General features: G+C 41.6%; 2 protein-coding genes across 2 annotated transcripts; both read right to left on the bottom strand.

Moving 5' to 3' along the window:
* Nucleotides 1-679: 679 nt before the first annotated feature.
* LOC307256880 (uncharacterized protein) lies at nt 680-6,885 on the bottom strand (the record flags this gene model as incomplete). Its single annotated transcript, XM_080035996.1, has 3 exons — nt 5,218-6,885; nt 1,475-2,558; nt 680-1,276 (listed from the first exon to the last, which is right to left on the bottom strand). Exons 1-3 carry the CDS (start codon nt 6,876-6,878, stop codon nt 680-682), a joined length of 3,342 nt encoding a protein of 1,113 aa, XP_079892122.1. The 5' UTR covers nt 6,879-6,885.
* A 1,766-nt stretch (nt 6,886-8,651) lies between these two features.
* LOC307258405 (tripartite motif-containing protein 16-like) lies at nt 8,652-14,846 on the bottom strand (the record flags this gene model as incomplete). Its single annotated transcript, XM_080037927.1, has 2 exons — nt 8,652-9,215; nt 13,731-14,846. The coding sequence occupies 2 exons, from the start codon at nt 14,844-14,846 to the stop codon at nt 8,652-8,654; spliced, it is 1,680 nt and encodes a 559-aa protein (XP_079894053.1).
* Nucleotides 14,847-15,221: the final 375 nt, after the last annotated feature.

Consider the following 15,221-nt stretch of genomic DNA (forward strand, 5'->3'; position numbering starts at 1 on the left):
AAGAGGACTGAGCCTCTATGGGGGGATGGACGCTCTAACCACTACACCACGAGCGCCCCAACATACAAATATATCATGAAAGTTTACACATTTATAAAGAGACATATCAGTTCAGCTAAACTAAAGTCACCGTGAGCATTGGTGGCTAAATACACACAGGAAACTTTTTACAGAAAAAGAAATGTAAAGATTTCAATACCGTCCATAATGTTTGAATGAAAACTTATCTCTGTGCAGTAAAAAAATACAACAACAATAATCTCTGATCAACAAAAACAAAGAGAAAACAGTTTAAAGGTGCAGTGTATAGAATGTACTGTCATTTTTAAAATGAGATTACGGAGAAATTGACTGAATTACTTATTTTTATATATAGTGGGCGTCCTGTTGAAATTCACCTGTTGGAAGACGAAGTAGTACTATAGAATAAATAACTAAATACATCTTCTCCAAATCACTTGATAGTGTGGAAAGACTTGAGGCAGTGGGGGATGATGCCATCTTTGGTTACTAGATTATTGTCATTAAAGGCCATGTAGCTTCTGTACAATCTACCAAAGGGAGGGTAAAGCAAGGGAGCGTTGCAATCTGGATGCAGCTAAATATTACGATATTACACACTGCACATTTTTAAGGATTAAAAAACACATACTTTTACCCACTCTCAAAAAACATCTGTCTATTTGAGTTTACAGAACTCAGCAGCAGCATAATCTGATAACCAAAGTCCAGCATAGAGCGGCTGAGTGAATGTGGTCTGGACTCTGTGGAGGAGAGTCATGGTTTCAGAGACGCTGTAGAAGGACAGAACACCTGCTCTGTGATCCAGGTACACTCCTATTCTGGAGGACTGAGGACCTGAGACGGGAATTTGGACACTGTTGAACCAAAATTTGAAACTATTTTGATAACAACCTAACGCCCAGGATTTATCATTTCGTCCAAACCAACATTTATTTGACCTTCCTGCTCTGCTGATACGCTTGTATGCAAATGCTACATCAACTCTCTCCCCTCTCCACTCCACCTCCAAGTAAGAACGTCCAGTCAGACTCTCTGTACTCAGGACCTGCCACCAGTCAGTGAATCTGTCTGGATGTCTAGAATAAGACTGTGGTTGGTTCATTAGTGTAGCCTTTCTGTTCTCCTCAGATAATAACAGCCATGTGTTTGCTGTGTTTGGATCCAGTGTGATGTCACGTGAATATCTTAAGAAGTCGGCTCTGGTCTTGGGCTCTGGCTGTGGCAGTAAAACAGAGAATCTGTCACTCAGGACCTGATCCCAGGAAGTGAATCTGTCTGGATGTCTAGAATAAGACTGATGTTGGTTCATTCTTGTTGCTTTTCTGTTCTCCTCAGATAATAACACCTGTTGATGTGCTGTGTTTGGATCCAGTTTGATTTCACGTGAATATCTTAAGAAGTTGGCTCTGGTCTTGGGCTTTGGTTGTGGTTGTGGCAGTGAAACATCCACATCAGTCTCTATCAGTGAGATGTTTGTCCATGTCTCTCTCAGGACGTCCTGTAGTTTATCTCTAGCTTCTGACACAGCTGCTGTCACGTCCTCAAAGTATCTCAGAGGACGGATGTGGATGCTGGATGTAGATTCACTGAGTGTTGACAGTGAGGGGTAGTCGTGTAGAAACTGGTTGTGATCCTCTGTGTGTGAGAGGGTCTTCAGCTCAGCGTCTTTCCTCTTCAGCTCAGCGATCTCCTGCTCCAGCTTCTCCTGAAGATCTTTGACTCGACTCACTTCAGTTTCCTGCTTTGCTCTGACCTGCTGCTTCACATCAGAGCTTCTTTTCTGGATGAGACGGATCAGCTCGGTGAAGGTCTTCTCACTGTGCTCCACTGCTTTATCAGCAGAGCCATTGATAGCCTTCACCTCCTGTTGAAGCAGCTTCACATCTTTCTCTCTATCCTGGATTCTCCCCTGGATGTTCTGTCGACTCACCTTGAGCTCTTTCTGCTTCTCAGTCCGTTCTGCTGCAGCTGACACTGTGTCGTGGCCTTTGTGTTCATCCAGAGAGCAGAGATAACAGATAGACTGCTGATCAGTGCGGCAGAAAATCTTCATCACCTCATCGTGACTGGAGCAGATGTTCTCCTGGAGCTTCTTGGAGGGCTCCACCAGCTTGTGTTTCTTTAATTGAGCCACCTCGTAATGAGGCTGGAGGTGTTTCTCACAGTAAGAGACCAGCCACACCAGACAGGACTTGAGGGCTTTCAGTTTTCTCCCAGTGCAGATGTCACAGGCCACATCTTCAGGTCCAGCATAGCAGAGATCAGCAGGAGCAGCTTGGAGTCCAGTCTTCTTCAGCTCCTCCACTAAAACTGCTAACATGGTGTTTTTCACCAGGGCAGGCCTCGGATCGAAGGCCTGCCTACACTGAGGGCAGCTGTAGATTTTCTTTTCATCCCAGAAGCCGTTGATACAGTCCATGCAGTAGCTGTGTCCACAGGGAAGACAGACCGGATCCTTCAGTAGATCCAGACAGATGGAACAGCAAATTATGTCCCGGTCGAGCTGAACTCCTTTCTGCGCCATTTCACCCTCTCTGTGTCAGCAAGTGTCTGAGTTTACTTTCACTAGAACCAAAACTATTTTTAGCTCTGATCTGAACAACAGGTTTTTGTGCAGTGAATGGGGCCTGTCAGCTCCCACACCTTGGTTACACCCATTTTCAAAGCTGTAGATCTAAAGGGGAGGGAACAAGGAAATATATACAGGGTGCAGTGAATAAGTAAACGAGACAGAGTGGAGCGGGCTGTTTTTCAGAGCAGGGAGAAGGGAGAGGGTTGGAGAAGTTTCTACATTCTTAGTAAACCTTACTGGGGGAAACACATTATTTTAGACTTAATGTTCAGTGTGACACAAATGTCACTGTGCCTGCTGACATCAACTTGATCAGAAGAATAGTAGAGGTAGTTCATTATGGGAACCAATGAGGGCGCCAGAGGCCAAACAGTTCAGTTGTTGACCTGCAGCAAGGCATGTAACAACTTCACTGAGCACAACACCAGTAAAGAGAGAATAGAATAGATGTAACTGTGAACTCAGGCTGCATCTGTATCTCGGGGGAGAAGCAAACAAGCAAACTACAGGCAATAAATACTTGATACTGAACTGTTGTAACCACAAAACAGAAACCCCATTTTTAACTCTCAAAGGCCAGTTGAGTTTAAATGCTTCAGGTGATTTTAGTGTTAACTGTTCAGCTGTGAGCTCAGAATCCTGAGCTACAAAAAAAAATAAAAAAAAATAAAAAATAAAAAAAAATTCCCCTATTAATTTCTTTGGGACCAATGCAAAACTAAAGGGTACCTCGCGCATCCGTAACTTAAGGCAGGTGCGTAGGAAATAATAATTTAAATCCAAAAGAGAGAGGTTCCCGGACCCGCACACTGTCTTACTTGCAAAAATAAATATTTATTCGATGGCATCGTTTCAGTTCTAGACAAGCAAACATCCAGGCAAACATTAGGGACCAATGCAACCATTTCACCATCCCCACTTTCCCTCCTTTCCCTCCTTTCCTCTCCTCCTCAACCCAAAGCCATGACTGAGTGTTCCCATCTCATTATTGAGACATTACTGATATTGTAGTCAGACCGTTGAATGTCGCTCCCCTCCCACAACTCGCGTTTCCCTTTCCCCAGACATGAGCCCTGATTTCCCTGATCACTTCTGGCAGGACACTACCTTCACAACCTCCTCTGTCTGGATGTTCAGCTCATCACCTTGGCTTAATACACTCTGTCAGATGAACCAGGCTTGCTGAAGGTGGCACTTTACTTTAAAAAATAAAATAAAAAACCTGTTTTACCACAGCTTATTCTGTACACTAAAACATTGGGTTAAAAAGAACCATGTCCATTTTTGAATCAATTGTTTCATACCAACACTGTTGTTTTTAGTGTATTTTCTTAGAGATTGTATTCTATGTGGAAACTTCTACAATTATCCATCTGTATTATTCTGGAAATACTTCAAATCATGTCTTATAACCCTTACTGTATGTATTCGGAAACAAATGTTACTTAGCTGAAGTTAGAGGGGAAATAAACAATATTTTAGACAGTGCTTTTGGTCATGCCACAAAATGAACACTGTACTTTCCATTATTAGTCTCTACTTTTTTAAATTAGGTTTGTATGAAGAAATTAAGAAAACCCTTTGTTTGCACATTCTTGATTCTTTATTGATAATATAAACCATCAGTTTAACACATCCCCATCTCAGTAAAGTCTGTTCAATGATTCCATGCAGATACAGATTCACTTCATTTCAATCTCAGCTATGTAGAAGAAAATAATAAATTATGTTTCTACTGATATGATCAGGATAATTGCTGTGTTATAATACATCATATCTCAATTTGAATTTAACCAACAACATTTGAGCCTGTATGGGGGGGGGGGGGGGGGGGGGGCACTCTAACCAATACTCTACAAGCGCCTGAACATACAAATATATCATGAAAGTTTACACATTAATAAAGATACATGTCAGTTCAGCTAAACTAAAGTCACATGAACATTGTTTGCCTCATTGGCTAAATACACACAGGAAACTTTTTACAGAAAAATGAATGTAAAGATTTCAATACCGCCCATAATGTTTGATTGACAGCTGATCTCTGTGCAGTGAAGAAAAACAACAATAATCATCTCTGATCAACAGAAACAAAGAAAAAATAAGTTTAAAGGTGCAGTGTTTAGAATGCATTGTCTTTTTTAATATGAGAAATCGGAGAAATTGGTTAGGGTTACTTTTTCATAAGTATGTTTTAATTAGTGAGTAATCTTTTTTTTTTTGTATAACCTTACAATTAGCCTTGTATATCTACATAGGAGCTCAGCTCAGAACGGACAACCTTAACTGCATTACTTATTTTTACATATAGTGGGCGTCCTGTTGAAATTCACCTGTTGGAAGACGAAGTAGTACTATAGAATAAATAACTAAATACATCTTCTCCAAATCCCTTGATAGTGTGGAAAGACTTGAGGCAGTGGGGAATGATGCCATCTTTGGTAATTGGATTCTTGTCTTTGAAGGCCACCGTAGCTTCTGTAAATTCTCCCAAAGGGAGGGTAAAGCAAGGGAGCGTTGCAATCTGGATGCAACTAAATATTACGATATTACACACTGCACCTTTTTAAGGATTAAAAAACACATGCTTTTACCCACTCTATTTAACGACTTCTGTCTATTTGAGTTTACAGAACTCAGCAGCAGCATTAGAAGATAACCAAAGTCCAGCATAGAGCGGCTGAGTGAATGTGGTCTGGACTCTGTGTAGGAGAGTCATGGTTTCAGAGACGCTGTAGAAGGACAGAACACCTGCACTGTGATCCAGGTACACTCCTATTCTGGAGGGCTGAGGACCTGAGAGGGGAGTTTGGACACTGTTGAACCAAAATTTAAAACTCTTTTGAGAACAAACTAACGACCAGGATTTATCATTTCGTCCAAATTCACATTCATTTGAGCTCCCTGTTCTGCTGATATTCTTGTATGCGACTGCTATATCAACTCCAAACCCTCCCCACTCCACCTCCATGTAAGAACGTCCAGTCAGACTCTCTGTACTCAGGACCTGATGCCACTTAGTGAATCTGTCTGGATTTCTAGAATAAGACTGTTGTTGTCTCATTCCTGTAGCCTTTCTGTTCCCCTCAGATAATAACACATTTATCTGTGCTGTGTTTGGATCCAGTGTGATGTCACGTGAATATCTTAAGAAGTCAGCTCTGGTCTTGGGCTCTGGTTCTGACAATAAAACATCCACGTCAGTCACTCTCAGTGAGATGTTTGTCCATGTCTCTCTCAGGACGTCCTGTAGTTTATCTCTGGCTTCTGACACAGCCGCTCTCACGTCCTCAAAGTATCTCAGAGGACGGATGTGGATGCTGGATGTAGATTCACTGAGTGTTGACAGTGAGGGGTAGTCGTGTAGAAACTGGTTGTGATCCTCTGTGTGTGAGAGGGTATTCAGCTCAGCGTCTTTCCTCTTCAGCTCAGCGATCTCCTGCTGCAGCTTCTCCTGAAGATCTTTGACTCGACTCACTTCAGTTTCCTGCTTTGCTCTGACCTGCTGCTTCACATCAGAGCTTCTTTTCTGGATGAGACGGATCAGCTCGGTGAAGGTCTTCTCACTGTGCTCCACTGCTTTATCAGCAGAGCCATTGATAGCCTTCACCTCCTGTTGAAGCAGCTTCACATCTTTCTCTCTGTCCTGGATTCTCCCCTGGATGTTCTGTCGACTCACCTCGAGCTCTTTCTGCCTCTCAGTCCGTTCTGCTGCAGCTGACACTGTGTCGTGGCCTTTGTGTTCATCCAGAGAGCAGAGATAACAGATAGACTGCTGATCAGTGCGGCAGAAAATCTTCATCACCTCATCGTGACTGGAGCAGATGTTTTCCTGGAGCTTCTTGGAGGGCTCCACCAGCTTGTGTTTCTTTAATTGAGCCACGTCGTAATGAGGCTGGAGGTGTTTCTCACAGTAAGAGACCAGACACACCAGACAGGACTTGAGGGCTTTCAGTTTTCTCCCAGTGCAGACGTCACAGGCCACATCTTCAGGTCCAGCATAGCTGAGATCAGCAGGAGCAGCTTGGAGTCCAGTCTTCTTCAGCTCCTCCACTAAAACTGCTAACATGGTGCTTTTCACCAGGGCAGGTCTAGGATCGAAGGCCTGCCTACACTGAGGGCAGCTGCAGATTTTCTTTTGATCCTTTTCATCCCAGAAGCCGTTGATACAGTCCATGCAGTAGCTGTGTCCACAGGGAATAGTCACCGGATCCTTCAGTAGATCCAGACAGATCGAACAAGAGAAAGTTTCCCGGTCGAGCTGAACTCCTTTCTGCGCCATTTCACCCTCTCTGTGTCAGCGAGTGTCTGAGTTTACTTTCACTAGAACCGAAACTAACTTGAGCTCTGATCTGAACAGCGTGTGTGTGTGTAGTGAACGGGGCATGCACTTCCCCACACTCTGGTTACACCCATATTTAAAGCTGTAGATCTAAATGGGAGGGAACAAGGACAGATATGGACAGAGTGCAGAGAGCTGTGTTTTAAAGCAGGGACAAGAGGGAGGGTTTGTTGAACTCTGCTTCATTCCAGGAAGAGGAGCGGCTTCATGAGAGAGATACTGTGTGTTTTAACATTTGTTTACTATAGAGATCATTTGATAATACATCAGATCATGTCTCATACCTTTGGTTAATATGGAGAAGTTTCTACATTCTTAGTAAACCTTACTGGGGGAAACACTTAGGCTTTATATTCAGTGTGCAACAAATGTCAATGTGCCTATTGAAGTCAACTTGATCAGAAGAATAGAAGAGGTAGTTCATTATGGGAACCAATGAGGGCGCCAGAGGCCAAACAGTTCAGTTGTTGACCTGCAGCGAGGCATGTAAAAACTTCACTGAGCACCACACCAGTAAAGAGAGATTAGAATAGATGTAACTGTGAACTCAGGCTGCATCTGTATCTCTGTGTAGAATGAAACAAGCAAACTACAGGCAATAAATACTTGATACTGAACTGTTGTAACCAGACAACAACAAAAAACATGATTAACCCTCAAAGGTCACTTGAGTTTAAGTGCTTCAGGTGATTAATAGTGTTAACAGTTTGTCTGTGAGGTGCTGAGATAAGAGAGGACACATACTATTACAGATATGTAGCTCAGGGTCCTGTCATCATTAGCAGACTGATAGTGACTAAAGTGATGAAGAACTAAGGCAGTAAAAAAGAATGCAACATTTCACTTTGGTGTCACATCAGAGCAGTTTATTGGAAGTCGATGCCTCAGAAGATCTGTTTTTCATATGAGCGCTTTTCAAACCCAAATCCCAGTGTTGGTAATTACAAAACAGCAAAATCACCCCTTTGAATTGAAAATAGTTCCCTGCAGATAAAATTACATTAATAACTTATCTTTACATTGCAATTGGATAATGAGACCCCCCTGAGCAGTATTTTTTATGTTGCAGTACAGTGCATATATATATTTTTTTACCATTTTACAAGATGGTGCGACCAAAATATCTAGGATAAATGAAGTTCTGGTGCGCTCTTTGCAAAGACCTACTATAAATGGATGAGACACAGTAACATACAAATACACCAATACAACTATTCAACACTCATTTAGAGCACAGAGACGTTTACACATTCATAAAGAGACATGTCAGTTCAGGTAAACTAAAGTTAAGTCACCATGAGCATCGGTGGCTAAATACACACAGGAAACATTTTACAGAACAAAGAAAGATGTCAAAATACCGCCCATAATATTTGATTGACAGATGGTCTCTGTGCAGTGAAAAAATACACAAAGACAAAATCAGTTTAAGAATTAAAATACAGAGTTTTATTCACTCTCCATTTTAAGTGGCTACGAGGATCTTTCAGTTTGTGTTATTTCTAGTGGACCCTTTGGAGAAAAGCGACGCCAGCTGTTGTTCCTGGGTGAGCGTATACCCATGACAAAGGCATTAAGAAAAACGATATAAAAATAGAGTTCTTTGCGCTGATTGTCTTGTTTGCTGTTACCTTTCATTTCTGATCATCTGAGGAAAAATTTGACTTTCAGAAATATTTAAAAGTTCCACGTAGCTACTGTAAAGACTTATATCTATTTGAGTTTACAGAACTCAGCAGTGTCTCCATAAGTATATATCCCAATTCCAGCATAGAGCGGCTGAGTGAATGTGGTCTGGACTCTGTGGAGGAGAGTCATGGTTTCAGAGACGCTGTAGAAGGACAGAACACCTGCACTGTGATCCAGGTACACTCCTATTCTGGAGGACCCACGACCTGAGACGCGCGTTTCAACACTGTTGAACCAAAATTTTAAACATTTTTGAGAACGAATTAACGCCCAGGATTTATCATTTAGCCCAAATCTACATTCATTTGACCACTCTGCTCTGCTGATATTCTTGTATGCGACTGCTATATCAACTCTGTTACCTCTCCACTCCACCTCCAAGTAAGAACGTCCAGTCAGACTCTCTTTACTCAGGACCTGATCCCAGAAAGTGAATCTGTCTGGATGTCTAGAATAAGACTGTTGATGTCTCATTACTGTAGCCTTTCTGTTCCCCTCAGATAATAACAGCTGTTTGTGTGCTGTGTTTGGATCCATTGTGATGTCACGTGAATATCTTAAGAAGTCAGCTCTGGTCTTGGGCTCTGGCTGTGACAGTAAAACATCTACGTCAGTCACTGTCAGTGAGATGTTTGTCCATGTCTCTCTCAGGACGTCCTGTAGTTTATCTCTGGCTTCTGACACAGCCGCTGTCACGTCCTCAAAGTATCTCAGAGGACGGATGTGGATGCTGGATGGATTCCTATTAAACTTTACTTGGGGAAAATATTACGTTGCTGACTTCAACTTGATCAGAAGAATAGTAGAGGTAGTTCATTATGGGAACCAATGAGGGCACCAGAGGCCAAACAGTTCAGTTGTTGACCTGCAGGAAGACATGTAAAAACTTCACTGAGCACAACACCAGTAAAGAGAGATTAGAATAGATGTAACTTTGAACTCAGGCTGCATCCATTATCTGTGAAGACGCAAACTACAGGCAATAAATACTTGATACTGAACTGTTGTAACCAGACAACAGAAACCACATATTGACTCTCAAGGGTCACTTGAGTTTAAATGCTTCAGGTGATTTTAATGTCAACAGTTTGGCTGTGAGGTGCTGAGATAACAGTGGACGCACACTAACACAGATATACTGTATAGCTCAGGGTCTGTCAACATTCAGTCCCAGGCAACACTTTCCTTGCAAATTAAACAGACACATTTCCCCTCAGAGCCGGCCCATGCCTCCTAAGCAGAATTTCTCTCTCCAATGTTAGCGCTGCCCAAATCATTGACCATTGTTAATTGCCTTCAGACACCCAGTGTTTTCTGCTACTGCCTCCAATGTCCAGCTGGGTGAAAATAGTAGCCAGCCGAGTTCCCAACCATCCTTAGGGGGGTCAGGGGGTATGCCCGTCCGGGATATTTTCTTAACTTTTTAAAGTGAAATGCATGAATCTGGTGCACTCTGAGAGGAAAAATTAAGAGGCTTAATCTGAAGAATTTTGTGTGAAAAATTATTTGGAGACACTGTGTCGGATGAATTAGAAGCTATTGAAGAAGGACACATGGATTTTCCATAAAAATATTAATTTAAAATAAAATATTATCCAGGATCTTCTGGGATGGATTTGGTGCTCTTTTTCTTTAATGGGACATATTTCTTTGTATTATAATGAATGCATTTAAATTATTTAAAAACTAAAAGGGCCATATTACATAATATTTTTTAAACGTGACGCGGGCCAATCAATCAGTTATGGGTTAACTAAGAAAAAAATTATAATAATTAAAGGGCCATATTACATTATATTTTTAAAATCAACAGCGGGCCAATAAAAAGCGGGCCGTGGGCTGCAGATGGCCCGCGGGCCGTAATTTGGACACCCCTGCTGTATATAAAAACACATAAGGCGTCCCGCTCCTATGTAGATATAAAAGGCTAATTTTAATTATAACTAACGTAACATCAACTTTTGCATTGTATTAGAAATAAAAATAGACCGTTTTTTCTGTGCATCCTGCAGTTAAAAGGCATCTAGAGAGAAAGAGTGAAAGAGACACACACACACACACACACACACACACACACACACACACACACACACACACACACACACACACACACACACACACACACCAATCAGAACAGCACAAAGGCAAGTGATAGTTTAAGCAAGCAGTCGACATAAAAGCCCCTTTTCTACTGTTTTCATAAAGACATATTTAATGAGTGAGAGAGGTCATTCACTGCATGCAAATGTATCCTAGCAACTCAGAGCTTCCGGCCGCATCATTCTGAGGTGTTTGTGAGAAAATCATAAGAGCAAAGAGAGAGTTAAATCACCAGTTAAACAGGATAACCTTGTCGGAGGAAGGGGCCAGTGTATAGGATTGTTACAGTTAGTCAATGAGGGAAATAGGAATTCATGCTTTGGAAGTGAGTGTTTGTTTCTAGAATATTTTACGTCCTTTTTGATTTTTAAGGAAATATCTGAAATATTCACACCCATATAGTAACACAAATCAGTTTGGTTATATAGTCAAGGTGTCACAAGCTTTGATACATCCAACACAGGGCAACGTTATCATCAATCTGGAGTTATTTTTCTGATAACTTTGTGAATGTAAGCCTAATATTTACACAATGATTTTTTTTTTAATAATTGTATGTGAATACAAAACAGAGAGAGAATTCCTTTTATTGACAATTATTGGTATGGGGTGTTGATATGGCCGTAATTCACTTATCAGATGTCGCAATGAAGTCACCGATCCATATTCAATAGTCTGGTTAATCAGGTTAATCCAGGTCTATTTTACCACATTTCCTTGGATCGAATTTATTGATTGGGTAAGATGAGAAATGATAAGGAAATGATTGTAAAATAAAGCATTACCCATATGAAATATTTCAAACTGACCTCCACCAGGTACCAGACAGTTACATAACACATGTTGCAGATTGTGGATTCCCTGGTTTAACTCCTTCCTCCAGATTGAGGATTAATTTAAGATCATTTTCACAACATGCGGTCGAACAACAGTTGTGGTGCACACTGAAAAACACACACATTTGTAATAACACACACCCCTCCCCCTTTCTCTGGATGTAAATTGTAAGTCCCTAATAGAAACTAAAATGCATTGTCATTGTGTCCCCAAATAGACCACTGTACATGTTGAATGAATAGGATTATTTTGCTCAGTTCAAACAACACAACCAGACACTGAAATTGGAACTTTTTTAAAACCACTCACATTGTTCAATTATAGTGACCTCATAGAACATGAATTAAACTATGTTACCTGAAGTGCCCACAGTATTCCCATTGTGGTTTCATAGGTTATCCATATGCACAGTTTCTGTCGGACTATTAGATGTTTTATTTTGGAAATACTTCAAATATTGTCTTATAAACCTTCTGTATTCTGAAACAAATGTTACTTTCTAAGCAGAAGTCATAGGGGAAATAAACAATATTTAGATTCTGGCTTCGGTCATGCCAAAGAATGAACACTGTACTTTCTAATAGTCTCTACTTTTCTATGTTAGGTTTGTATGAAGAAATTAAGAAAAGCCTTTGTTTGCACATTCTTGATTCTTTATTGATAATATAAACCATCAGTTTGTTCACACATCCCCATCTCAGTAAAGTCTGTTCAATGATTTCATGCAGATACAGATTGACTTCATTTCAATCTAAGCTACTGTATGTAAAAGAAAATACCGAATGATTTCTCTGCTGATTATGATCATGATAATAACAGTGTTATAATAAATCATATCTCAATTTCAATTTGACCAACAACATTTAGTCTGTTAAACAAATACATGTAAATGTAACTATATTATACAGTTTATATATATTTTTACCAACATAGAATAATTTTTTTGTTTTGTTTTACAGTTTGGAGGTAAAAAGGTGAAATGGGGCTGAGAGGGGAATGACATGCAGACACCGATTCTTACCCGGGTCTGCTGTGAAGAGCACTGAGCCTCTAGGGGGGGACAGATGCTCTAAAGCGCCCCAACATACAAATAAATCAATCCAACTATTGAACAATCATTAAGAGCACAGAGAAGTTTAACCATTCATAAAGAGACATGTCAGTTCAGGTAAACTAAAGTCACCCTGAGCATCGGTGGCTAAATACACACAGGAAACATTAAACAGAAAAACAAATTAGATGAAGTACCGCCCATAATGTTTGATTGACAGCTGATCTCTGTGCAGTGAAAAAGTACAACAATCTTCTGTCATTAACATGAACAAAAAACGAAATAAGTGTAAGGATTAAAAGACAAAGTTTTACCCACAGTCCATTTTAATTAGTGGCTACGAGGATCTTTCAGTTTATTTTCTAGCGCCCCCTTTGGACAAAAGCGGAAGTGTTTTTACTACGTCAGCTGTTGTTCCTCAGGGTGTTTAACATGACAAAGGCATCAAGAAAAACTATATAAAAATAGCATTATTTGCACTGATTGTCTCATTTGCTGTTACATGCCATTTATGATCATCAGAGGATTTCAAAGTTCCTCGTAGCTACTGTAAAGACTTCTGTTTATTTGAGTTTACATAACTCAGCAGTGTCTTCATAATCATATAACTCAATTCCAGCATAGAGCGGCTGAGTGAATGTGGTCTGTACTCTGTGGAGGAGAGTCATGGTTTCAGAGACGCTGTAGAAGGACAGAACACCTGCACTGTGATCCAGGTACACTCCTATTCTGGAGGACTGAGGACCTGAGACGCGAGTTCGGACATTGTTGAACCAAAATGTAAAACTCTTTTGAGAACAATCTAACGCCCAGGATTTATCATTTCGTCCAAACCAACATTCATTCCCCCCCCCTGCTCTGCTGATACTCTTGTATGCGACTGCTACAGCAACTCTTGTCCCTCTCCACTCCACCTCCAAGTAACAACGTCCAGTCAGACTCTGTGTACTCAGGACCTGCCAACATTCAGTGAATCTGTCTGGATGACTAGAATAAGACTGGTGTTGTTCCATTGCTGTAGCCTTTCTGTTCCCCTCAGATAATAACAGCCGTGTGTGTGCTGTGTTTGGATCCAGTGTGATGTCACGTGAATATCTTAAGAAGTTGGCTCTGGTTTTGGGCTCTGGTTCTGACAGTAAAACATCGATGTCAGTCACTGTCAGTGAGATGTTTGTCCATGTCTCTCTCAGGACGTCCTGTAGTTTATCTCTGGCTTCTGACACAGCCGATGTCACGTCCTCAAAGTATCTCAGAGGACGGATGTGGATGTTGGATGTAGATCCACTGAGTGTTGACAGTGAGGGGTAGTCGTGTAGAAACTGGTTGTGATCCTCTGTGTGTGAGAGGGTCTTCAGCTCAGTGTCTTTCCTCTTCAGCTCAGCGATCTCCTGCTCCAGCTTCTCCTGAAGATCTTTGACTCGACTCACTTCAGTTTCCTGCTTTGCTCTGACCTGCTGCTTCACATCAGAGCTTCTTTTCTGGATGAGACGGATCAGCTCGGTGAAGGTCTTCTCACTGTGCTCCACTGCTTTATCAGCAGAGCCATTGATAGCCTTCACCTCCTGTTGAAGCAGCTTCACATCTTTCTCTCTGTCCTGGGTTCTCCCCTGGATGTTCTGTCGACTCACCTCGAGCTCTTTCTGCTTCTCAGTCCGTTCTGCTGCAGCTGACACTGTGTCGTGGCCTTTGTGTTCATCCAGAGAGCAGAGATAACAGATAGACTGCTGATCAGTGCGGCAGAAAATCTTCATCACCTCATCGTGACTGGAGCAGATGTTCTCCTGGAGCTTCTTGGAGGGCTCCACCAGCTTGTGTTTCTTTAATTGAGCCACGTCGTAATGAGACTGGAGGTGTTTCTCACAGTAAGAGACCAGACACACCAGACAGGACTTGAGGGCTTTCAGTTTTCTCCCAGTGCAGATGTCACAGGCCACATCTTCAGGTCCAGCATAGCAGAGATCAGCAGGAGCAGCTTGGAGTCCAGTCTTCTTCAGCTCCTCCACTAAAACTGCTAACATGGTGTTTTTCACCAGGGCAGGCCTCGGATCGAAGGCCTGCCTACACTGAGGGCAGCTGTAGATTTTCTTTTGATCCTTTTCATCCCAGAAGCCGTTGATACAGTCCATGCAGTAGCTGTGTCCACAGGGAATAGTCACCGGATCCTTCAGTAGATCCAGACAGATTGAACAAGAGAAAGTTTCCCGGTCGAGCTGAACTCCTTTCTGCGCCATTTCACCCTCTCTGTGTCTGAGTTTTTTTTCACTAGAACCGAAACTAACTTGAGCTCTGATCTGAACAGCATGTGTGTGTGTGTAGTGAACGGGGCCTGCACTTCCCCACACTCTGGCTACACCCATATTTAAAGCTGTAGATCTAAAGGGGAGGGAACAAGGACAGATATACAGAGCGTAGCAAGCTGTGTTTCAGAGCAGGTACAAGAGGGAGGGTTTATTGAACTTGGCTTCATTCCAGGAAGAGAAGCGGCTTCATGAGAGAGATGCAGTGTGTTTTAACATTCGTTTACTATAGAGATCATTTGGAAATACATCAGATCATGCCTCATACCTTTGGTTAATATGGAGAAGTTTCTACATTCTTAGTAAACC

This window comes from Ammodytes marinus (assembly GCF_949987685.1).
Source record: "Ammodytes marinus genome assembly, chromosome: 2".
Classification (NCBI taxonomy): domain Eukaryota; kingdom Metazoa; phylum Chordata; class Actinopteri; order Uranoscopiformes; family Ammodytidae; genus Ammodytes; species Ammodytes marinus.